Genomic DNA, 24,743 nt, shown 5'->3' with positions numbered 1-24,743 from the left:
TACTCCTTGGATACCACGCCATACACTTGGTTTTGTAAGCTCGGAGCAGCTCGCTATCTAGTAGAAATTCGAGTTCCAGTAATGATGGCATTGGTACTACTGGTAGTGCTACCTACTAGTAGTAGCATTCTCACAACAACTCCAGTGACTCCAGCTCACCCGCCCGAGCGTGCCGTCGGCGGCTTACCCCAGGCCGGTGCCCTATCGGCGAGCGGATATCATGCCGCGGAAGATGTCGAGAATCGGGTCTATATATCTCATTCGCATATTCCAACGCGGTCTGACCATTCTTATCCGTAACATTGACATCGATCCTGCTTGAAGATAGCAGTAACTGCACGGCATCAACCTGACGTCTGGTTATTGCATGCATCAAAGGCGTTTTGCCATCGTCCCTCGATGTGTTCGGGTTCACCGAGTCCGGGCATGCAAGAAATACTCTCATCACTTCTAGGGCATCGCGGGCCACGAATTTCCTCTCACTGTCAGGATAATCATGACCCATTTCCTCCGTCTTCATCCAATCCGGAGAAACAGGAACACCCGCGTCACGCAGTAAATTGAGAATATCCTGACAGGCAGAGGGAAGGGGAGTACCACCAAGCTCATGGGCGAAGAAACTAGAACGTGGCTTTTGAGCAAATTGCCCCTGATCAATCGCAGCAATCAGAGGAGTAAATCCATGGATCTGATCTTTTGCTTCAGGGTCCGCCCTTCTAGACTCCAGTAGCACTCTCACAGCACCCACAGCACCTTTCGCCGCAGCCAAAAAAGTCGCCGTCCGGCCATAGATATCCCTCGATTCGACTTCGACCTCATCAAGCGAGAGCAAAAGTCGCACAGAAGCTTCTTCCCCAGCAGCAGCAGCACAAGACAGCGGCGTTGTCAAATCATCCGTTCGCGAATTAACATCGATCTTCCCGGTCTCCAGCAGAAGCTTCATCACCCCGACATGTCCCTTTACTGCAGCCCAACAAAACGGCGTACGGCCAGACTTGGACGGCTTCTCAGGATCAACATCGTCCCTAGCAAGCAAGATTCTCACGATACCCTCATGACCACTCCTCGCCGCACTAATCAATGGAGTCCTCAATTCCCCCCCGAGGCCGCCCCGTAGCCCGATTCGGATCAATTCCCCTCGACAACTCCAGTATCAGAAGAACAATATCTTCATAACCCCTATCACAAGCCTCCGCCAACTCATCCTCCCTGAAAACATGATACGCATCATCCGCCCCTTCTCCAACGGTATCAATCTCCAAACAAGCCCTAACACACTCAACCTCACCCCCCAAAACCGCAGCCAGAAGACTATCCTTATCGAATCCACTCCGTCCATCCTCCAACAACATCTTCAAAATCTCAACCCTCCCCCATTCCAACGCTATATTAATCGGATTAAGCGCACTCCTACCCAGAAATATCCCCATACCATTCCCCCTCTGAATAATCCGAGCCACACTAGACCCATCCTCATCCACCTCATCAACCCCCAACAAAACCCCCACAACATCCACAACCCCAAACTGAACCGCATAACAGAGCGCCGAAAATCCAACCCCATCCAACAAATAAACCAATCCCCAATCCCGCCGAATCAAAAAGCGAACCATATCCACATACCCATTCCTCGAAGCCGCCATGAGCGGAAGAGATTCAGGCCGGGCCTCTGGATATTCAGATCGACCTCGGCGTCCGAGTCGGGGTCGGGGTTTACCTGGTATGATTGGGACGCGCGTTGTCGCGCCTCGGCATAACATTTTCTCTGCGAGGTGGATGTGGTTGTTATTGCATGCCCAGAGGAATTTTGATTGAGGGTCTGAGCAGATTTTGTAGAGGGTTTCTTGCAAGGTGTTGTGGAAGTGGTGGCATGTTTGGATGAGTGCGTTTAGGTCGGTTTCTTTTTCGATATGTGTGCCTATGTGGAGATGGAGTTCGGTTGGGAGGGATGATAAGTGGGATTTTTGGTTTCTGTCGTTGGTGTTGGTGTTGGTGTTGGTGTTGGTGTTGGTGTTGGTGTTGGTGTTGGTGTTGGTGTTGTCGTTGTCATTTTTGCTAGTAATTTGTCTTGGGTGAGGTCGTAGGACTAGGTCGGATGTTGTTGGTAAAGTCGGCATTTTAATTTCCATGGATGGGGCTGGACTAGCCATTGTATCCCAGTTTAAGGCGAGGAGGAGTTTCTTCTATTCTCGCAGGTGGGGGCGTTGCTGCAGTTGAGTCAGATTGACGAGGCTCGGGACTGTGTCATTTGCGGGGAGCTTACTGGCACATCAAGCTGTGTGATTGGTGAGATCGAAGGGGATTTCGCCCAGCTCGAACTAGTACTAGCTGTTTTTACAGCAGCCCAGTAAGTCCTAGTTCATATCAAGTTCTTTCATAGTCACGCCGATCAGCGCTTGTTTGAGTATCACTGAAGAAGACAATTGCACCTAAATTAACTCGGACTTTCGTGTCAGGCTTAATTTGAGAGCGAGAGCCTCGCGACTGGCCGTAGCCATTCTTGTGATGATGTGTTTTGCATCATTGATATTTGGGGATGTTCAGTGGATTATGGATGTCTGCTTGTTATTTCAAGTTATTGGTGAAGTTCGAGGTGATAATGTCTTGGGACTTGGATTGTGATTGAGACATTTTGATATTAGTCCCGAGGTCTGATCCATGGGATTGGCGCCATAGTTAGCATCGCTAGCATCGGTTTAGGTCTCCCCGGACCTCCTCGCACCAGTGTATAATCAGTTGTGGATTTTATCAAAGAATCAAGGTGGGATGCCCAGACGCCAGATATAAAGTTATGTTTCCACTTAGTATAAACAGGATTCTTTCCCCGTATCTGCCAACTTTTGACACATTGAACCGGAATTCAGATGGCAAGCTCCGCCCACCGGAGATCTCATCTGCTACAAAGTGGTCCAGGAATACGAAAACGAATGAAAAGATAAAAGGTACCCAGGTACCTCATAAATTGAAATATGTACAAGACCAGGGGCCGAAACTCGAACCAGCACGAAGAGTGAACTTAAAAAAGGAGTCCGGACGCGCAAAGACCAGGCCGCATCGCGTATTGACAGGCGGAACAAAACACACAGAGAGGATTTGTATGGGGAATAGGTATAAGAATATGAATGTTCAGAGTAGACCAGATCAGATGGGAGATATAATCGAAGAAACGGGAGACGGTGAGGCAACGCTAAAGAATCGCTCGCGCACACAGATAAATGAAATATAATAAATAGAACTGGACCGAATGCGAAACTGTGAATGCGGAGGATGCACCGACACGAACTTTTACAAGGACGCCATGCCGGACGCCATGCAGGAAAGAGGAAGAGATTGAATGTAGAGTCTATGCTTGATAGACTTTGGTAGAGAACGAGGTTTTGTGAGGGTAAGGAAAGGTGATATGGTATGAGAGAGGGTGAAAGGGTAGGATGGTTCTGAGAGATATCAACAAATAGACGCTATGGTGGGCGGTGGGTATAAACGTTCAGCTCAGCGGTCGGCGTGGATATTCAACCAGCTCATGTCGGAATTAACATTCTGAGTGCGACCTGGTGTGCGAATCTCATCGATATCATCCGGTATGATGACGCTAGACCTCCGACCGTGGGATTGGCGGTTGTCCATATCGGGGAAATACCCCGAACCGGTATTTTGCAGATCTCGCGTGCTGGAGTTATAGAAACTGGTGCTGTAATTGCTGCTGGGTGGTCGTCCCAGCCAACTTTGCTTATGTGCGCCTGTCCATGCTGTGTCGTGGGGGTCATCGTCCGACATGAGGCTAATCGAGTCGGCGCTAGATATCCGCGCGGATTGTGCTTCCGGGATAGCGAGGCTGCGGCCGATTCCGACTGAAGAGGAGCTTTCGGTTGTCGGGCTGCCGCTATATACCTGGCCGAGTGGTTTGGGTTGGTCGAGGAAGCCAAAGTTGATCGGGGCGAGGTTCGTCATCGGCCAGGCACTTCCGCGGTAGTCGGATTTGGTGTAGACCGAGCTGACGGTTGACCGATCAGCGGGCATGCCGAGATTGGATGTGTCGTTATTATCTTCGAAGTATTTGCCCCATCCTTCGTCTGTTGTCCGATCACCAGCCTTGTTGGATCCCACTGCGGCTCCAGCTCCAGCTCCCGCGGCTCCACCGGCGACAATGGCAGCGGCCTCGGAACTCTGGGAGTACATACTCGAGGGCGCAAGACCACTGGACGGGATTGGTGATAACGGGCTGCTATCGCGAGGTTTTGATGACAACCCGTAGCCATTGTTGGGCGGTGGTTTGAGAGATTTCTCTCCGGTGGCACGGCCAGACATGATGGCGAGCGAGTCATTGGACATGGAAGCAAAGGGGACTGGACTCTTTGCCATTGGGTAAGCACCTGCAGCCAGGGGTGCTAAGCCCTGGTCGTGGCCTAAGCCCTGGTCTTGGAAGCTGAGACGGTCCTTGCTGTCATTGGGCCGCTGGCCGTTTTGTATTTGCTGTTGCTTCTTGCGGCGAAGGAGGAAGAGCAAGAGCAGAAGAATGATAGCGACACCGCATACGCTACCCAAAGTCGCACCGAGGATTGTTTTCAAATCAGCGTGCGAGGTGCTTCCACCAGCAGCCGCGGCAGGGGTGGAGGAGGAAGTGGACGTTGGGGTGACAGAGGCGGAACTGGAAGAGGTGGATGTCGAGGTCGAGGTTGGTGTCGAGGATGTGAACGAAGTTGTCGTGGTGTGATGTTTCAAGGTATGTTGTGGCTTGCCGTAGAATAATTCGGTCGCATTGGCCCAGCTATTGGAGGTTTGGTTGAAAATGGCCAATGTTTCATCGCCACTACCACCTGCGACAACAACCATTCCCTGCTGTTGGGCGAGGGAAAACTCCGGCCATTTCTTCGATGGCGCATATGAACTATTGTATGTGGGATAGTCGCTTAAGCTGCGCTTGAGGGGTGTAGCAGCCTGTGCCTTGCCCTCATCATTCACCAAGGCATAACTCTGGACGGAGTCGGCGGACCCATCCATGTTGAAAGTCATCAAAATCTTACCACCAGCGGAGTCGTCCATCACAATAGGCTGTGTTGTGTCCGACACAGTACTTGGTGACGGCAAGCTTGCACCTGATGTTGTCCATCCTGTCGTATCGCTAAAGGTCCAAACAGCAGCGCTCGACGTCTGGCCGCCCATCATGGCAACATTGGAAGCATCCCATGCCATAAGATAGGGGTTATTGGAGTTTGGGGCACCCTGGGGGAGCTGAGAACCACTGCCGTATGGAGGCACGGTCTCAATGGTAAATGTCTGACCGGCGGGAACAGTGTCACCAGACGAACTGCCACCGAACACGACAATCTTGTGGCTTGAACTGATATATCCAGCGCCATGGCCAGTGAGTCCGGTCAAAACGCCGACGGAGCCAAGGGTTGACCAGGTTGTATCCTTGAAGGAATATCGCTGCAAGCCAGAGTAAAAATCGCCGCCGCCGGTCCCGCCGACGACGTAGAGGGCTTGCTCGTCTTCATTACCCTCGACGCCACCTAGCATACAAACAGCGTCGTCCACCAGAACAGGGTCCCCGCTTGTGTAGCTTGTGGGCGCATGCCATTTGGCATCCTTCTCGAGGTCGATATACTGGAGACCGTTTTTGGAAAAGACGTAGAGGGTGTTGTTGTGAATGACGGAGCAACGGCCCTTCAATTCGTGGTCGGGGGTGGGAACTTTCATATCGATTGGGAGAAGGCGAAAATGCAAAGAACGAAATAAGATGATACCAGACCAAGTGATGGAATTGCGGATGGCCAGCCGGCGGAGAAATCAGGTCAATAATTGAAGAAGGATGGTGACTGCCAGAGCACTATCTCATCTCGGCCGGGATTTAGCAGCGGCGCGCACGCATTCGGGGTAGGAAGGTTGGGACGGAGGGATTCTGGTGCACTCGAATGGGTTGTGGTTGGTGAACCGAGGCAATTGGGGGCGGTCGAGTCAGGCCGAGTCGAGTCGGGTTGAGTCAGATAGTATAGGATTGGATTGAAATGAGAAGTCCAGCTCGGGATAGTCAGGGGTTCAAGTTGTGTTGATGCTGTTCGCGAAGACGGCGATTGGGTGAATGGAAGGAGTGAAGAGTCGAAAGTCGAAAGTCGAAAGTCGAGAGACGAAAATTGAAGATTGAAAGATGGTGAGAATTTGGGGGTAGAGAATGGGGGCGACAAGTCGCGAAAGAAAGCTGGATAGGAGTTAGTGTCGAAGTCGGATGGGGTGGCAGGGAGTCAAAATCAGAAATCAGAAATTGGGCGACACACCGAAGGACAAGTGCACAGCACAAAAACCAGACAAGACACAACAACAAGGACCGAGGGGGGGGAGGGGGTCGAACGGGGAGAGGAAAGGAGAGAAAGGAGGAGGAGGAGGAGCGCTGGAGGGAGTGGAAGTGCTGCGGTGCCAAGGTGAGACATGCACTTCCCTTTCCCTCCACCTCCGCCATCCCCCTTCAGGCTGATTCGGTCATGGTAATTTAACTCGGCGCTTACTTAGAGGTATAGTATGGGTGTATTATAGGAATAGATGATATTTGACTCTATTATAGCCAACTATTATGGTCAGTATTACTATTATCACAGCATACAATCTGTCGGGCAGTGGGAACCACCAGGAGACACCTGCAGTCTAGTCTGCGGCCCTCCGGGGCCATTCTGCAGCCTCCTCCCCTCCTCTTCTCCCTTCCCTGCCGATAATAATAGCAAGGGGTTCATGGGTTCATGGGTTCATGGGTACACCATGAAAATGAAAATAAACACGCCCCTTTACAGAGCACGGAGTACTCTTTACTGTTTACTCCTGAGTGAACCACGGTTGATTGTCTGAAACCGTGGAATCACATGGCTCGTGCACGCAATAGCATCATAGCCCGCAATTTGGGAGATTGATATTGGATGGGATGGGTTGAGTACCACTCGTACATACACTCTGTGTACTCCTTATAGTATACATGCTACGAGTATACCTATCCAATCTCTGTACTCGTACTCGTGCTCATCCAGAGTACGAGTACTCGTATCGCTTCCAAAGTCACGGCTATCCACCACCACCACTCTAAAGTGGGCCACGGGCGAAACACCCGCCTTCTCGAACATCATCCCTCTAGACCTAGAACAGCTAACCGAGCACCACGAGTGACGAGCCCAGCCTCCAGTGCTTCACATTAACACTGATCAGGTTCAGTGGCACTAACACTGCAACAGCACAGAGTACAGTACTACCCGTACTCATCCTCGTACTCTGTGTATCACCATGCAGGTACCAAGTCAAATCCGGTTTAAAATCTGGATCCAGGAACCACCTGGGCACCTGGGCACCTGGGCACCTGGGCACCTATTGCACTCCAGTCGCACAGTCCTCCACCAAAAGATTCAAAGATCGGACCCCCTTCTCCCTCGCGATAGGTTCCATTTCGACGCCAGTATACCCAGTCTAGTCCTATTCGGGTCACTCTCCCTTGGCGGGACGGCCGATCGGTGATGACATCGTTCAGCGGGCGAGTGACAGTCGATGAATACTCGCTACCCCTGTTCGATCCTGCAATTGGACATCCCTGCAATCGCAGAGTTCGGGGGGGGATTAAAATGGAAAATTCAAATTGAAGAACTGGTGTGGGAGTGGGAGGGAAGTGCACGGGTCCTCCGGAGCATATCTTCGTACTGTACTTCTACTAATCATGCACTACAGACTATGTACTACTCCGTACGGATCCTGACTCGCTCTCGACCACGGTGGATGTGGAGACGAACTCCATATGTAAATTGATTTATTATAACACTTGATTCGACCAGTTTCCATTCGTTCGTTGGGTCGGTCACGGCCCCATTTTGCACGCCAAGGCCCCAGTGGGACTTCAACTTCATAATAATAGCCTTGATATTGATAGCCTTGATACTCATGATATGCACCCAAGACAGCCTCCACTCCAAATCATACACTTCCAATCCCAATTCCTCCTCATGCTGACGACTGCTGCTTCCAAGCATGCGCCCGCTGGAGCAGCTTCGACAGATTCGCTGCCGACTTGTCGTCCGCCGGGAACACGTAGTCCATGTACTCCTCGTACCGGTCGTCCTCCAGCTTGCGACGCTTCTTGACCCGCCGAGGCATCTGCTTCTCGATCTTGTCGATATCCTCCGGCGATCCGTGCGTGTTCTCGAACGACCGCCAGGCATTGAGTAGTTCCACGCGCTGGAAAGAGTTAGCCTCAATTCTGCAGAACTTGTCACCAAGAATTAAACTTAAACATACCTCTTCCTTGAGCTCCTTGTCCTTGAACACCTTGTGCGCCCGGTCGAATACCGCCCGTGCTCGGATCTTTGCTTCTTCGCTGACCGGTCGCTCCTCCTCTTCCTCTTCTTCCTCGTCGTCGTCAGGGATGTTGATCTCGAATCGGGCGTAGTTGATCCAGACCTTGACGTGGTCTGTTTTCGAAAGTAGACGCTCATACAGAGCGCGCACTCGGTCGTATTCACCTTCCTCCTCTTCGCAATCAATGTAGGACTTCCATACCAGCTCAGGCATGTCAAGCGTCGCTTGTTCAATACCCAGCTCGTACAGCGCCCGAGCGCGCTGCAGATCATCCAGACCACGCTCCAACTCCGCATATTGAATCCAGGACTGACTGTTCGACGAGTTCCATTCGATCTGCTTCTCGTACAATGTCCGGCACCGCACGAACTCAAACAGCTGACGCTCCAGATTGATATATCCGCGGAAAAGCTTGTCCTTGGGACACATCCCGATCGCCTGACCCAGCGTCTTCCGAGCCGCGCCCAGCTCCATCTGTCGGATCTCAAATTGCGCCTTCATCAACCACACCTTGGCAAAGGTGAACTTTTTGTGTGGAATAAGCTTGATGCATTCCTGGTAAATCTGTCGGGCCCGTTCCGCATCTTTCGCCTCCATCTCTTCCCAGACTGCGTAGAAGATCCAGAGATAGATGTACCGGCGCCAGTGTCGCTTTTCTTGCGAGGGGGGAATCTGTGCAATCGCTCGCTCGTAGATATCGCGAACTCGCTCGGGGTCACCGGCAGTTTCTTCCAGTCGGGCAAAGTCGAACCAGATATCGTAGTTTCGTTGGTTCTCCTTCAATTGCTCTTCGTATTGTACGCGGCGCTTGGATAAGATGACATCCTCCACACCTTCGCGATCACCAAACTGCTTCTCAAATGTAGTGTAGGCCTTGTGTAAGACCATCGACTTGGATCGAGGCAATCGGTCGAGGGCGAACTTGTAGATAGCGCGGGCGCGCTCGTACTCCTTCAGCTTGGCCTCAAACTTGGCGTATGCGACAAACAGCTTCTCATCCATGAAGTCATCTCCCAGTGTTTCGATAGCGACGCCATATACTTCGCGGACGAGATCGCTAGTTCCACACTCCTCCTCAAAACGAGCCCATTTGATCCAATTCCGCGGCTCCGGGTGCACAATTGTAAACCGCTGGAAAACCTGCCGAGCCCGATCAAACTCATTGTACCGCTTTTCCAACTTGATATAAGCCGCCCACGCACCCTCCTCCGGCTCCCACGACATCCAACGCTCAAAAACTTGGCGCGTGCCGGGAATGTTGCCGAGCGTCTCTTCCATATAGACGTACTTGAACCAGAGCTTATCGACTCGAGGGAGGATGGTGACGGCGCGATCAAGCAAGTTCCGAGCGTGATTGATATTCCGAGTCTTCATCTCAGCTTCGATGTATCGAATCCACAAGATAACAGAGGTCGAGTCCACGTCCAGCGCACGCTCAAAGATCGATCGCGCGCGGCGGAATTCCTTCTGTTCCAGTTCCCAGGCCGCATAGCGCATCCAGTTGTTCATGTTAATACGGTTGCGCCGCACATAGTCTTCAAAATCCTTGCGCTTGCGTCCCTGGTATTCATGCAGCTCTTCCAGATCAGCAAACCGTTGTGTCGGTGCCTGTAGGCCCTCCTCCTGCCGGTCAACTGCCTCGCGCAGTAGCTGCTCTGCGGAGATCTGGACAGGCGCGGCGGCCTTGTTCTTGACCCGAGGGGGGTCCGCGAGACGCCTCCATGATGGCGGATTTCGACGGGGTGGGGAAGGTGGTTGGACGAAGTATCGATCTCGGAGGAATTGGTGAATCTTTTTGTGGTCAGAACCACCGGTTGATTGGAGTTGATGTTTCTGGGTTGCTCTCGCCCGATGAAATCAATCTGCATTCTTGGTTGAATCCGCCGCCCGTAAAAAAAAGAGCTGCTGCTGACTCATCACTGTTGGCCGCCACTTTGAGCAGTCGCGAGTCTTGAACCTTGAACATTCAACTTTGTCGGTCAACAGCGTTGCATTTTCTGCTATCAGAGACGATTCTACGTCCTAGGTTACTCTCTGCAGAGACATACTCCAGCTTCTCTTATCATAGCCGCCCAGCATGTCCGCCGCGGAGGATCTCCTGCGCGACTTTGAAGACGACGAAGACTTCCAGGACCAGGAAGCCGAAGGCCTCGAACAAGAAGTCGAGGATGAACAGCCCCAGGATGTCGGTGCAAAGGCTACCAATGACTTTGACCTCTCTATCGAGACTGCCGACCAACTCACACGACTACACAAAGACCTACGCGATCACTATTCCGTCCGTTTCCCCGAACTCGAAACCCTCGTCACCAGCTCCATCAAGTACGCCAAAACGGTCGCTATCCTTGGAAATGGCCCCTTCGACGATATCAAAGCCCTCTCCAATTCCGCAGATAACATGGTGGGCGAGTCCCTCAAGTCTGTTCTCGACGGTCCCTCCCTCATGACGGTAGCACTGGAAGGGACCACAACCCGTGGCCGCCAAATGACCGACGCAGAATTGAAGATTGTTCTGGATACCTGCGATCGCATCATCAAACTTGATCGCGAACGTACAGCTCTTACTGAGAGCATTCGATCCCGCGTCAACCAGATTGCGCCGAATCTCGCAACCTTGATCGGATCACACACTGCTGCACAGTTCCTCAACCAATCCGGTGGTTTACTCGAGTTGGCCAAAATCCCAGCATGCAACCTCGGAGCACAAGGGTCTAGGCGTCAAGGTGGATTAGGATTCGCCACGAACCACGGTGTTCGTGCGAAGGGTTTCTTGTACGATTCACCTCTGATCCAAGAGGTACCTCTACGACCTGCAGAAGCAAGCAATCCGCATTGTTTCTGCGAAAATGATCCTCGCCGTTCGCTCAGATGTTGCAAATTACGCCAGGGACGGCTCACTAGGCGAGGACCTGAAGGAGCAGTGCTTCAAGCGCCTAGAGAAACTGACCGAGCCTGCGCCCAACTCTGGCGTAAAGGCCCTCCCCGCTCCGGACGACAAGCCAGCCCGGAAACGAGGTGGTCGGCGAGCCCGTCAGGCCAAGGAAGCCGTCGCCATGACCGAGCTACGCAAAGCCCAGAACCGCATGGCATTCGGCCAAGAAGAAAAGGAGTCTGGATACGGGACGGGCGAAGGTACCGTTGGTCTCGGCATGTTGGGCCAACAGAACGATGGCCGAATCCGAGCCACGCAAATCGACCAGCGCACCCGCGCGAAACTCAGCAAGAACAACAAGGGTTGGGGCGGATCGACCCCGGCTAGCGGCACGGCCTCGTCGCTCCGCACATTCGGCCAAAGTGCGGGTGGAACTGCCAGCGTGCTTCAGTCCAAGGGTCTGCGCACATCTGGAGTTGGATCGATGTCCGCCACTGCCGGTACGGCTAGTACGATTGCCTTTACGCCCGTGCAGGGACTAGAGCTGGTGGATCCCAAGGTTCAGGCCGAGTTGAACCGCAAACGCAAGGCGGAGGAAGATCGTTGGTTCAACAGTGGAACATTTACGCAAGTTGGCGGTGCGCAAAGCAGCACTAAACCGCAAGGCAAAGATAGCGATGGATTCAAGGTGCCAGCGATCCCGGCCCGTAAGAAGGTCGATACTGGTGCGGGCAAGATGGGCCCACCGCCTAGGCCTTAGGTTACTTACCCTCAAGTCCTGTGCATCTTAGGATGTCGCGTGCGATTGCCGTTTATACTCGAACATTCGCATACAACTCTCATTCCAGGCGTTCTGGGCGACGATCGGAGGGGGAAGGTCGGGACCGTTTTGCGCTATTCGTGATACCATTTTTTTATTTTGCTGTACATTAACTATTATTGCCCTCGGTGTGACCGAGTGGCCAATCGCACGAAGTCTGAAATTCGTAAAAATTGAATTTGGACTATGCTAGCTGCACTGTCAATCGCAATCCTCAACTTACCCCGATGTAGCATTGACGCCTCACTAAGTGGATCTATTGGGGAACCTCTACCCTTGTTGCCCGTTAGGAAGCGCAGTAGGTACCTGACTAAATTCTCTACTGCATAATAATGCAGCCTAGCTTCGAAGTGCGATATGAAATCTCTACTCTACATACCTAGGTAGTAACTGACATGAAAGCTATCCCCGGAGATAGAATGACGTTGAATGTATTCTCTCACACTATACTTTTTCGGTGTGGAGAGTGGCCAATCACGCAAACCCAAATTCAGATTTTATTAACTACCGTCACGGTACATTTATCACAGCCAGTGCACTGCGTTGTCACTGGCAATCAGAGACAATCCCCAACTTACCCCGATGTAGCATCGACGCCCTGCACTGCAGCCAACCCTCCCCGCCATTTTCCCAATCGAAATAGGGTTTGCGCACAACACGTGGAAAACCACGTCACTACCGCTTTACTTGTGAACTTGACATAATGCATTTACCACTGGCATCGGATTGTAGTTCTTTTCTGGGTAAGTGCATCTGATTAATTCAAAGATGGAATTTGACTTGAAAGTAAAAGTAGGAAATTGCGGGACTCATTGACCCATACTTCGGGCGTGGGCTCTTTCGGAATTGCGTGCTTGAGCCGCGTCCTTTGCTCAGGTCTTTCGCAATCTCTGGGAATGTGGTACAAACTGAATCTTTTGGTAGCGGTCAAGAAATTTTTGTGTTTGGGGTCTTTGGGTCAATCGTATTAATAGTTGGCTGCTTTGTCCTTTTGCCCAAGGTTTCCTGTCTTTAAACACTTTACTTGGGTACTCCTCAACATCGCCCTTTCTTCAAATTTACTTCGAGTACTACTAGTACCTCCTTCCATTATACAAATATAAATATATTCGACCATCAAGATACTTTCAGTTCCATCTCACTCGACAAAGAATTCAACTGAATCTTCAAAGCGAGGTCAATTGTCCCGTCGCGATATCTTGAAACACCTCTACCCGCGGGAAAAGAATCTGTGCCGTGGCAAATTCCCAACTTAGGGTTTCACTTTTTTTTCACAACTCAAAAGTATGGCACCGGGTATAGCCACCCCAACGCCAGGCACAGCCGGCAAATTCGGTCCACTCGACGACCCGAAGGTACTAAGAGCCGCCACTGGAATAGTCATCAAGGACCTCCGACCACACCATGAAGTGACATCCGATTTCGACGAATTGAAATTCCACGCCGCAGCATCCCGCCAAATCAAATGGCAGCAGCAGCAGAAACAGAACCAGAATGAAGAGATCTCTTCTTCTGAGAACTCGATATCAGAAACAGAAACAGAAACAGATACCCGTCTCATCTCCTCACCATACAACGACACTCCACACCTCCTAGACCTGGAAACCCTCGACACGCAGAGCAGACTTCTGGCACTAGCCTTGGCCTCATTTACATCCATTCGTCCGGACTATGCGACAGCGCCCTATATCGACAATTTCAATTGGGACGAAGTGTTCAACCTGGTGAAAACATTCGCCGATGCCGAAGGCCACAGATGGACGGCGCAGACTTTCTACGTCGTTGCTTTCCGATCTATACTTCTCCCCGGCGTTGATAATGACCATCTCCATGCCCTGGACGCATATTCGCATCAGGAAGCTGTGGCGAGTGGTGGGTTATTGAAATATTGGTTCGGGACAAAGAATGAGGAGAGGAGGAATCTTGCAACTTGTGAGTAGTAGTCCAGTAAATTTGCACCCCGAATGGAATTGTATACTAATGGGTTTGCATAGGCATTTGGCGCAGTCGGGAAGATGCCCGACTTGGTGGTCGGGGACCTTGGCATGCGAAGGCCAGAATGGCGGCGAGAGAACTTTATGAGAATATCACGTTTACGACGATGAAGTTAGTTATTGAAGATGATGTGGCTTCTTGGTCTATTGGGGATTGGGAGGAGAAGGCATGAATTATGATTCTACTTCATTTCTGGCGTTTCTTTTTATCTTGCAGGCATGAAAGGAGATAGGTCATCCTTTGGCCTTTTTTGGCCTGTTAGCCGTGTTGTTAGCATTTGCATTAGCTACAAATTCACAGCATAAGCACTCAAAACGGCTCTTGTCTTAAATTTCAGGTGGGTTGCAGGCTGGTAAAATAATGTGCTTTTGCTTGTGAAAAAGCGATTGGGTGGTGGTTACAACTGGCCAGCGATGATGGCTCAGTTTATGCTGGACGAATAACGAAACTTCTTCAATATGCCATCGATATTTCTTTCTACAGAGAACTGCAAAGCCCGTTTCACCGTTTGACACTTGTATATCCATTCCTGGTCCCACAGCTTAGACTTGTCGGAGAAATGAGTGCTGTTTTGTGGGGTATTATATATACACTTTTCATCATTGTAACTTGCTTGTATATAGATTTAGACCCAGGAATAAGTCTTGTTGGTTTCTTGGCGGGAGTGATCTCGGGTGCCCTCAACTTGATTGGCGCTGGACATGTTTCTTTGATGAGCCTACCCTTGACATTGATGCTCCCACGGCGTGTACGGTGTTGGTGTTGTTGTTCGGGTGTAAAAAAGGACCGAAGGGGTTGTGTTGGTTGTGTTGGTTGTGCTGACCCGATTCCTCAGGCACCAATAGTTAACCAGTCACCCCAGACCCACTTCTCCATAGTATGGGAGTATGGGGACGGTCTACTCTCACTCTCTCTCCCCATACCAACATCACCAACAGAATCTACATCACCAATATGGCTGAAAAAGAAAGTGAGCGTAACGCGAATCTAATCGCTGCTGGTGTTGGACCTTGCAACCCCCAGAACTACCCTCAACCGCTGACAACTCATCCAATCTACGCCGAACGGGACGCTGCAGAAACAGAGGTAAATGAAATGCCAGTCAACTTGAATCAAGCGGCAAACCTCCCAGAAGGCCCGATCCAACTTCCTCGAATTGAAGAAGTCCTTGACGGGAAGGCCAATTGGGTGGAATGGGAACGCAAGGTGAAGGCCATTCTGGCAAGCAAATCTCTCCACCCTTTGATCGACAAGAAAATACCACGCCCCCAATTCGCTCCAACGGATGCAACGGCCAATAGATGGCGATTGTGAAGCATGAATGTTGCGACGTGGCTACTCAGAGGTATCTCGGTCGCTCTGTATGATGAGATATAGATTCCACACTATGAGCCGACATTTGCAGACGACCTGTGGAATGCTTTGAAGACCACCTGCCAACCTCGCCTTGCCCATCACGACCTCAAAACATGGAAGGCATTTACAGATATCGGCGCGTCAGATTACACCAGCATCGAGGCCTACACCGCTGCCTATTCGGATGTCTATTTTGAGGTGCGGGAGGCGGGTTTCAGACCCGACCCATATGCCTTGATCCTGGATTTCCTGGCAGAGATCCAGGTACTCAACCCGCCCTTGGCAGACAGGGTTATGCAACAATTGCAGATGGAAGATAGGCGGCACGGCGAATACAGCGAAGGTCTGTTCTACGAAATCTTCCAGTCAGTGAAGATGGCCGTTCCCTTGACCGTTCCCCGTTTGTAGCGGTGGTTGTTGTTCATCATGTACTAGATAGCCTCTTCTCACCTCGTCTCTCTCTTCACCACGACAGATACCACACAGGCTATCCATTTTCCTCCTATCCCCCTATCCCATGCACTGCGGTGCCCAATACCTATGAGAGAATCTCCCAAGTGAAAATGAAGTATGAAGAAACAATACAACCCATACCGGGGCGGCTAGCCCATGAAATAAAAATGATTTTTTTTAGTTAAGAGTGTAGAAAACGCGACAATGTAATCGGATATGTGGATTCGGGCCCTTATGGCCGAAGTATGACTTCCAGACGGAATCCGCGGATCCCTTAGGGGCCTTTTGGGGTTAGCAGCTCGAGATCTTCCCACTCGGAACACCACGACCGAATCCACCTCTCGCTTGTGTCCTGCCAGGTGGTGGAGCTTACCGGGCTTTATCAATCTACAGTGGGGATCGGATGGGGCCGGACGAGGAACATTTCATTAGGCAACCATTCCAGCGGCATCAACCGAAGTATTCTGAGTATTTTCCGAGGGCCAATTTTCCCAGTCAAATTTTTCAACACCGCTGTCGTCCAGATCTTTTGGGTCTTTGGAATCTGGAATTCTGAGGCCTAATGGAATTTTATTGGTTTCAATAACTACGGGCTGCAATGGCCACGTTGTGTCTTTTTTATTCCCACAAGAGCTGGTCTAGAATATGGTTTTCGGCTTACTTCAATGCTACATCGGATCAGATAGTTCCAGTGGAGTTAATTTAAAGACCGGGGGGCTGATACTTGCCCCAATAGGAACTCTCGTCCGCCGTCTGATTTACGTACTATCGAAGCCACCAAAAGGCATTTTGAGCAGGCCGCCGCCGCAAGCGACTAGTTCTTGTTGAAAAACATGATTGAGCTTCAAGAATGCGACATTCGTATTTCTCTTTCGTAATAAGGATTCAATTCTCGTGAGAAATGAAACTATCGAGCAAACATTTTGACAATTAGTATGTGGACCTGCGACAGTTAACCCCGAAGAACAAAGACACACAATCATACTTCTTCCAACAATCATACTTCTTCCAACTCTATGCCTCAAAGCTCCAATCAATTTCTTGTTTCAATCTTATAAGCATTGATTCATGATTTAGATCTTATCTCGGCCCGAGCTTGGCCCCTGATGGTCTAACTCTAACCTCTCACGAGCATCCAACACTGTCGCCAAGGCCGAAATCGGCTTGGACCATCCTTGTACAACCAATTGCCACCCTCCACTGTCGCTTTATGTGACCTTGTAGACCTGTTAGCTTGATTGGGGGTCTTTAAAAGTGGAACTGGCCCCTTTGGTGGCGGATCGGTGGAGGTTAACTATTGTGCATGCCTAGAGCACAAATCAGATGTAACTAGGAGCGTGCAATCATGAGACATGGAATGAGCCGAGAGGAATCATCATGAATTCCATTGTCGGTTCTGATAATATTTGACCGATACACGTCGATGCATTAAGGTAGATTTAATTATATAGTATTTTTCAGTCTTCCATGGCGCAATTGTCAAATCTTGCTTTCTAGTTCAAGGCCTAACAGAAAGAGCATTGAGTTTCACAACCGTTTCCCCCGGTCGGGATCCGTCCACAAATCAGAAAATTTGGTTCTTAGATGGCCACTTGAGTGGAGAAGAGCGATCGAAAAAACATTCGCGGATGCAGTGGGTATGCGAGGTGGACAGTGACCCCATGTCGGGATTTAAAAGACTGCGGCCCTGCCCTGAAAGTTCCATCTTTCACTTGGCACTTTGACGAGAATACTTTTTTTGTCAATCAGCATGTCTCTGGGCAAGAGCGCACCTCCCCCCCGAGGTCACTGCCAATGATCACCAAACTTCAACCGACTTTGAGTCTCCTGGCCCATTTGTCGAAACTGAATCCGACCATGAAGACCAGCAAGATGGTGTTCGGGTTGCTGAGGCTGTGACTTCCTCTTGGTCAAAGAGGTCTTTGATCATCACCTATGCCTCGTAAGTGATTAAATTGATTATTTCGTCGTGGATATCTGCTAAGGCTACGAAGTATGTGGTTCATCTATTTCGTCAATGGATTAAATAACAACTTCACTACAAATCTCAGCCCTTACATCACGAGTGGTTTTGAAGGCCACTCGCTACTATCTGTGATAAGTGTCGTCACAAGTGTCATGGGCGCTTCGTGCTTACTGCCCATCGCTAAAGTGCTTAACCTCTGGGACCGCACTTTGGGAATGTGTATTATGATTCTGATCGCCATGATGGGTCTGATCATGATGGCTTCCTGCAATAATATTGCGACGTATTGCGCCGCTCAAGTGAGTACCCCTAGTCTCCCTGTGCAACACGCGGGTCGTATTCGGACATTGACCTTCTCGCTCTTCTTCAAAGTCATTCTATACTGTTGGCCTCACTGGTGTTATTTTTTGCGTCGATGTTATGACTTCCGATACCTCCACCCTTCGAAATCGAGGAATTGCATACGGTTTTACATCGTCCCCTTATATCATAACGGCATTCTCTGGACCATCCCTATCCAACCAGTTTCATGAGAGCAACTGGCGATGGGCGTATGGAACCGTCTGTATTATTCTCCCGATCGCAGCAATGCCCTTGATCGTCACTTGGCAACTCGCCAAAAGGAAATCTGATAAGGAGGGAAGACTACAATATAAGCCCCGAAGCACTCGTACCTGGTACGAAAGTGTCTGGTTCTATGTTGTTGAATTCGATGGTGGGTTCCTTCTCTGACTCGTTCGCTGCGTTCAAGCTTTTTAACATGGATTCTCTCCTAAACAGTCGTCGGAATCTTCCTTATGATTGGAGGTTTGATCCTCTTCCTCACTGCCTTCAACATCGCCGGAAATACCGAGGGTCAATGGAAGTCGCCTAAGATTATTGCTATGATCGTTGTCGGCTTTTGCACGCTGCTTTCGTTTGTGGCCTATGAGCGTTGGGGTGCTCCGAAGCCCTTCATCCCATACCATCTCATCCAGGATCGGACAATCATCGGCGCGGGTCTTCTGGATATCACGTATCAGATCTCCTACTACTGTTGGGCTACCTACTACACGTCGTTTTTGCAAGTTGTCTACGGATCAAGTGTCACACAAGCTGGTTATATCAGCGCCATCTTCGACCTAATGGATCCAGTCTGGCTCATCGGGTGTGGTTATCTTATGCGAGTGACTGGTCGGTACAAGTGGATTCTGTGCTGTGCAGTCCCACTCTACCTTCTGGCTAGCGGTTTGATGATCTATTTCCGCCGACCTGGATTCAGCGTTGGTTACATGTGCATGTGTCAAATATTCCTCGCCGTGGGTGGCGGAACCATGATTCTCATTGAACAAGTGTCTGTCTTGACCGTCTCTAAGCACGAGGATTATGCAGCCATGCTAGCTTTGCTTAGCACCTTCGGTAACATCGGCGGAGCTGTTGGTAGCAGTGTTTCTGGAGCCGTCTGGACTAACACGCTCCCCAAAAAATTGCAGCAGCTCTTGCCAGCTGAGACGCAAGACCAATGGGAGAGCATTTATGAAGATTTGAGTATTCAGTTGAGTTACCCTATTGGATCGGCAACTCGCACTGCCATTCAGAACGCATATGCTTCTACTCAACGCAACATGATGATTGCCGGCACGGCCATTATGGGGCTTTCTATTATTTGGGTGTGGATGATGAGAAATGTGAAGCTTCAGGACAACAAGACCCTCTCACAGGTCCTGTTCTAGATCGCATGCGTGTCTTGGGATTGGTCAAGACCCTTGTTATCTGAACATGGCGATTTCCCCTTCCATGAAATATCGAAGTATTGTTGGGAATATGAGAGGCAGAAGAAAATACACTTGCTTGGTCATGAGAATTAATTAAATAGCAATTATATTAAAACATAAAACAATCTGAAATAATTCTCCTCTCTACCTATTAATACCCATTAAAGTCCACCGCACATACTAGTATTGTACAAGCGTCGATTCTCAACAATAATCCATATCAAAAATACCGCCACTAGTTTCCCTTAAGAATGTTCTTCAGACTCTTCTTTGCAGGCTTGAAGAGATACTTAAACTCAGCTTTGAGAGTCTTTCTGTCTTCTTTAGACCATTCTCCGTTCTGCTTCGCAAGCTTCAGCTCCTTGAGATGACCCTCGAGCAAAGGCACAAGATTTTCCACAGTACATTTAGTACACTTCTTCTCATCGGCCAAATCAGTCAATGCAGTTGACAGGATGCGCATGGCCTCTTGCCCCCGAGCAGTTCGCAATTCACGGTCAATGAATGGGGTGCCAGATCCGTGAGTCTCGCAGGGTTTCTTTGAGGTTACACTTATATTTCAACAATGATTAGCCGGCGTCAAGGAGATATTGAGTGCTATGTTTAATCACTTACTGCTCCTGAGTTTGTTCTTGGGTCTTCTCATGGTCGATACTTTCAACGGAGACGTAGGAGTCGACCTTGGACGAATCAATATCGAAGCGAGTCATATTGGATGGCTTAGCAATCGTTGGAATTTGGTGATTGATTGTATGAATTGAAGCTATCGCTTTGGGATTGTCTTTTGCTGGTTGGAGCAGAGAAAGATGAGTGTGTGTTGATGATAGAAATTAATTAGAGGGAGTTTGGATATTTATGTTCTGAAAGAATCCAGTCATTCTTTCTACACACTCAATATTTCATACTATGTTCTAGGTAGCAACATTGGAAGTCCGTATACTGACCGAGAAGAGTAAGCGCGGTATATCCGAAGGTTACTGGATGGGGTAACTCGGGCGCGAGCATGTCCGACCGGAGGAACCTAATCGGCGTCGGCTTGGTTTATTTCCCCGTCTTTCGCCTTCTTCGCTCTATATTCGGCCTCAACTTAGGCAGATATCTATTGAATAGTTAATGCTCCTATTTATTTGTGGCAAACTGTTACCTAGTGAGGTCACGTGCTGTGCGGCATTCCAGGCACAGCCGAGTGGAATTGGTTTCAGGCTTATTGGCTGTTACTAAGAAACAATGGCACGTAGAAATTAAAGATAAAACAAGTCGCAAGTAGGATAAGGCATCTGGGCAATACTACTATGAGAGCCCGGGCGTTTCCAAGGATGACTCCAAGTCGGACTCTGAGAAATATATCCGTGGATGTTGACGACTCAACTTGAACTACTTGCTAATAACTAGCAAGTCCACCAACTGAGCATTGAACTCAGCCCGAGTCCTGAGGTCAAATCCATAGTATCAATTCGAAATAATGATATGTACGTCTACTAGCCTATTCTGTACTAGTAGATAGATCGAGAATAACTTCGCCCATGTCAAAGTATATTTACTTGCAGTCTCACCGCAATCGAGAAGCGGCAAGCTCTGAACGGGTAGGGTAAAAAGGCCCGTTAGTACGTGTGGTAGAGTATAAAACAAGCCTCATTCCCAGCCGCCGCAGCTTTGATTTCACAACTTGAAGCACATCTACATATACCATACTGCTACCAACACCGTGACACCGTACTTCAAGTTGTTTTATATTTCCAGAGAGTTCCAAGGTTCAAAACTTGAATCAGTCATCTAGCACCGAAAGGCATGTCATCTTGCCCTGATTGCACGTCGCTGCAATGTCTCCCACACTTGTGGCATCCGAGAAGACAGCCAGTTGCCATTCAAATCCACGTGGGACTCTAAGAACCCCGTGCCACACCAATGATTCAACTATTCTACCAAAATATCCACCAACTGTGAAAAGAGTAAAATTCCCCGCAGTGGAGCGTTCCTAGTTTCCCCACCTCCCCCAATCCCGCCAAAATCCCCGTAATTTTGCGGAATTTCTTACTCTTTTAGCCGGCCGTCTCCATCGACCAAACACCAAATAGCCATGAATCGTTACGCATAACTCATCAGACCCATGAACAATGCCGATAATTGTCATTTGCGGGGCAGCATTGACATTTAATCAGCTTTGGTTGGATGATTCTCCATCTTGCTTACCCCCCTTACCCCGCTGATATGGGAAACGAATGATGGCATTGCCAAATATAAACCCAGATGAAGCTCCCGGAGGCCGAAATCCTTCTTTCTATTTTTCAAATCCCTTTGTTGCTTGAAACTGTACGATATCTCTTCAATATGGTCGCCATTCTTGCAGACAACCTCGCCGTGAACGATGGTCCTCTGACCGCAGAGAACGCTGCTCTGCTCCGCCCATCCGACCCCTCCCTCCCCCTCGAAGAACTTCGCAAGCGCTACGAAGAAGACGGATACCTATTCCTAAAGCAAATCCTCCCCCGCAAAGATGTCCTAGAGGCACGCAATGCTTACTTCTCCTCCCTCGAGAAAACGGGCATCCTAAAGCCCGGCAGCAAGCCCGTGGAAGGCATCTTCGACCCAGCCAAGAGCCACCTAGAATACCCCGGCATTGGAGCCGGACACGTTGATGGAAATGGGCGGCCAGGCGGAGACAAAGCAGCGCAGTTTGTCGACCTGGCCCTGGATGCCCATTATCAAGAGTGGTATGCGGAGAAGTTCTGCAACCACCCAGCCCTGTACGACTTCGTGTCCAAGTTCTCAGATTGGGGCAAAAACACGCTGAGCTTGCGTCGCACTTTGCTGAGAAATAACCTCCCCGGTTCAAAACCGATCGGTGTTCACTATGATCAGATCTTCCTGCGATACGGTGATCCGACTAGTGTTACTGCCTGGGTGCCGATGGGCGATATCAAAATTAATGGTGGTGGGTTAATTTATCTGGAAGATGGTGATAAGATCGGAATGGAACAGGAGCAAGCATTCTTCAAAAAAGCCAAGGAGGCAGGTTTGAGCGATGAGGAGGCCAAGTCGGCTTTTAACTCCAATATGATGGCGACTGGATTGCTGTCTGAAACGCCTGCTGAATTCGCCCGCGAGCATGGACGCCGTTGGTTGGTGTCTGCCTATGAGGCAGGTGATGTCGTGTTGCATAAACCGCACATGGTATGTCTGTTTGGGTGATTGCCCAGTTGTATATTTCGCGATGCTGATATCAGGCGATAGATTCACGCTTCTGGTATTAACCATGACCCCGAGAATGTAATTCGTCTCGCGACAGATTTGCGTTTCTGCGATTCCTCAAAGCCGTTTGACAAGGTAAATTCTCCCAAGTCCCGAAAAAAAAGCATTCGATATGATCAGGAAGCTGATGGGATTTACAGAGGTGGATGAATCACTACACTTTCAATGACGGTGTTTAATGAGAAGTGCGATATTGAAATCTGGGACTTCTCGATAACTTTGTACATGACCCTTCTCAGATTGATCTGAACTCTTTCAAGTACTATTTAATTTGCTGTCTTTCGAGTGAATCTCATGTCTGATGAAATTGAGATCTGAATCTGTTGAATCTGAATCTGAAACATATTACCAGTTTCCGCTGCCAGGCTTCTGGAGTGTGTCACGCCCTATCATTCTGGGCTACCCAGCGCCATAACTCTGGCGAATTATTGACGATTTTTGTTACTCTAAAAGTGTCATTATGACCTTCTTGCGATTCGCCCTATTCGCTGCAAGGTTTATGGAATGTTAGGATCGACATTCCTGGCCACCTTCTTGTGCACAGATATCCCTAGATCTCGAGCGTGTTCCCTTGACACCGAAACAACGGTAGGCCACATAAAGAACATGGAGAATACAATAAAAAACTAAATATAATTCAATTAAGATCTTAATTGAAGTTAAACGTATGACGCATATTGAAATTTGAATGATATCCGAGTCTAACATGCTTGGGAGTCGGCATTGATATTTCGATGGGTAGCATTCCACGGATCACAACAATCTCCCATTGCTCGGGAATACAGGACTCTGAATGTCGAAACATATGAGTCGCCAGTGAATCATGATCGCTCTCGCGTGTAGAAGACCTCTCTAAGACGCTCCTGGTGCGATTTCCCTCCTCGCAAACCTGAACATCACCAATTTCAACTCAACGCGTCCCGAAGTCAACGAAACCCTCACAAATCAGCAAAATGTCGTTTCTTATGCCCAGGATACCCAAAATAGCGATGATTATCTTAGGCCTTTCTGCTGTCGCATCTGTTTACGCCCAACCCATTCGCGAAGCAGAAGGTACTCGCGTTCTAGAGCCTCGCGACCCGGTACGTTCTCCATCGCAGCAATGGCTCATAACAACGCCTATTCTAACCATTTACTATTTCCAGAGGATTATTCCCGATACTGAGAGCTATCTGGTCAATATCCTCGACAGTCTTGGTTTCGGCAATCCTAAGGCCGACACCTCTGCTTCTGCCACTCCCACTCCTACCCCTACCCCTACCCCTACCATGGCAGCCGAGCAAGATCAACCAGTGAACAGCGTGGCCACGCCTTCTACCACCGGACAAGGGGCTACGTTTACCACCGTTATCCACAACGGAAACGACAGGCCGGTTGAGAATGTTCAAATTGGATCTGGCTGGGATGGCAGGAAGGAATTGCGAGCCTCAGATCTACCTGTGATCTTTGATGCTCTCTATAAGGATATGGAGAGTCGGTTCCGCAATATGGTCGACAGCTCTGATGAGCTGGGATTGTAAAGAAATATGGAAGTATAGTTTGGTTCTAAACAAAAGGGGGATGATGGGTGGGTGGTGGGAGATAATGGCGGTTTTGATGTACTTGATGTCGGTAATCCTGTTTTTATACTGCCCGTGTACGATATGGCTCGTTTTCACTGTAATTCAGTTCTTTTCTTTCCAGGAAATTTTAATCAGTGTTCCAAGCCCTGGAGGTTCTTAATAAAACCGAACTCTCGCAAAGGTATTGCGGTTTAACGGATGTAATTCGTTGATGCCCACTTTTAACTCCGGATCTGCGCCACGCACAATTTGGTCACTTTCTTCACTTATCCCCGTTTTTTACGCCGGAGACCGAACATAGAAGGGTTTCGAAGTGCTTGTCTTTTTCACTGGGTCTGAGGATCGATTGTTATAGGCCAGAACATGTGAAGAACACCCCATTCCCTTTGGGCTCCGC

The 24,743-nt window shown here is 49.5% G+C and overlaps 10 protein-coding genes across 10 annotated transcripts; 6 read left to right on the top strand and 4 right to left on the bottom strand.

Annotated features, from left to right (window-relative positions):
* Positions 1-130: 130 nt before the first annotated feature.
* Positions 131-1,760, bottom strand: N7509_012327 (ankyrin repeat domain-containing protein; the record flags this gene model as incomplete). Its single annotated transcript, XM_056636964.1, has 3 exons — positions 131-1,073; positions 1,144-1,384; positions 1,433-1,760. 3 exons carry the CDS (start codon positions 1,758-1,760, stop codon positions 131-133), a joined length of 1,512 nt encoding a protein of 503 aa, XP_056482994.1.
* Positions 1,761-3,489: 1,729 nt separating this feature from the next.
* N7509_012326 (uncharacterized protein) lies at positions 3,490-5,697 on the bottom strand (the record flags this gene model as incomplete). Its single annotated transcript, XM_056636963.1, has 1 exon — positions 3,490-5,697. The coding sequence occupies one exon, from the start codon at positions 5,695-5,697 to the stop codon at positions 3,490-3,492; it is 2,208 nt and encodes a 735-aa protein (XP_056482993.1).
* Positions 5,698-7,965: 2,268 nt separating this feature from the next.
* Positions 7,966-10,187, bottom strand: clf1 (putative cell cycle control protein (Cwf4); the record flags this gene model as incomplete). The annotated part of the gene is made up of 3 exons (XM_056636962.1): positions 7,966-8,199; positions 8,260-10,110; positions 10,131-10,187. 3 exons carry the CDS (start codon positions 10,185-10,187, stop codon positions 7,966-7,968), a joined length of 2,142 nt encoding a protein of 713 aa, XP_056482992.1.
* A 209-nt stretch (positions 10,188-10,396) lies between these two features.
* On the top strand, positions 10,397-11,951 carry N7509_012324 (U4/U6-U5 snRNP complex subunit PRP31; the record flags this gene model as incomplete). The annotated part of the gene is made up of 2 exons (XM_056636961.1): positions 10,397-11,091; positions 11,117-11,951. The coding sequence occupies 2 exons, from the start codon at positions 10,397-10,399 to the stop codon at positions 11,949-11,951; spliced, it is 1,530 nt and encodes a 509-aa protein (XP_056482991.1).
* A 1,346-nt stretch (positions 11,952-13,297) lies between these two features.
* N7509_012323 (uncharacterized protein) lies at positions 13,298-14,178 on the top strand (the record flags this gene model as incomplete). Its single annotated transcript, XM_056636960.1, has 2 exons — positions 13,298-13,943; positions 14,006-14,178. 2 exons carry the CDS (start codon positions 13,298-13,300, stop codon positions 14,176-14,178), a joined length of 819 nt encoding a protein of 272 aa, XP_056482990.1.
* Positions 14,179-14,960: 782 nt separating this feature from the next.
* Positions 14,961-15,320, top strand: N7509_012322 (uncharacterized protein; the record flags this gene model as incomplete). The annotated part of the gene is made up of 1 exon (XM_056636959.1): positions 14,961-15,320. One exon carries the CDS (start codon positions 14,961-14,963, stop codon positions 15,318-15,320), a length of 360 nt encoding a protein of 119 aa, XP_056482989.1.
* A 2,490-nt stretch (positions 15,321-17,810) lies between these two features.
* On the top strand, positions 17,811-19,493 carry N7509_012321 (siderophore iron transporter mirB; the record flags this gene model as incomplete). The annotated part of the gene is made up of 3 exons (XM_056636958.1): positions 17,811-18,080; positions 18,154-18,496; positions 18,562-19,493. 3 exons carry the CDS (start codon positions 17,811-17,813, stop codon positions 19,491-19,493), a joined length of 1,545 nt encoding a protein of 514 aa, XP_056482988.1.
* A 277-nt stretch (positions 19,494-19,770) lies between these two features.
* Positions 19,771-20,245, bottom strand: N7509_012320 (uncharacterized protein; the record flags this gene model as incomplete). The annotated part of the gene is made up of 2 exons (XM_056636957.1): positions 19,771-20,086; positions 20,151-20,245. 2 exons carry the CDS (start codon positions 20,243-20,245, stop codon positions 19,771-19,773), a joined length of 411 nt encoding a protein of 136 aa, XP_056482987.1.
* A 1,618-nt stretch (positions 20,246-21,863) lies between these two features.
* On the top strand, positions 21,864-22,963 carry N7509_012319 (uncharacterized protein; the record flags this gene model as incomplete). The annotated part of the gene is made up of 3 exons (XM_056636956.1): positions 21,864-22,706; positions 22,767-22,859; positions 22,925-22,963. 3 exons carry the CDS (start codon positions 21,864-21,866, stop codon positions 22,961-22,963), a joined length of 975 nt encoding a protein of 324 aa, XP_056482986.1.
* A 774-nt stretch (positions 22,964-23,737) lies between these two features.
* Positions 23,738-24,304, top strand: N7509_012318 (uncharacterized protein; the record flags this gene model as incomplete). The annotated part of the gene is made up of 2 exons (XM_056636955.1): positions 23,738-23,866; positions 23,930-24,304. 2 exons carry the CDS (start codon positions 23,738-23,740, stop codon positions 24,302-24,304), a joined length of 504 nt encoding a protein of 167 aa, XP_056482985.1.
* Positions 24,305-24,743: the final 439 nt, after the last annotated feature.

The sequence above is a fragment of the Penicillium cosmopolitanum genome, assembly GCF_028827165.1.
Source record: "Penicillium cosmopolitanum strain IBT 29677 chromosome Unknown utg000011l:1.0-3548175.0:1.0-3550911.0, whole genome shotgun sequence".
In the NCBI taxonomy this organism is placed as follows: domain Eukaryota; kingdom Fungi; phylum Ascomycota; class Eurotiomycetes; order Eurotiales; family Aspergillaceae; genus Penicillium; species Penicillium cosmopolitanum.
Note: the sequence above shows the minus strand (reverse complement) of the source record. Positions and strands in the feature narration are given on the sequence as shown.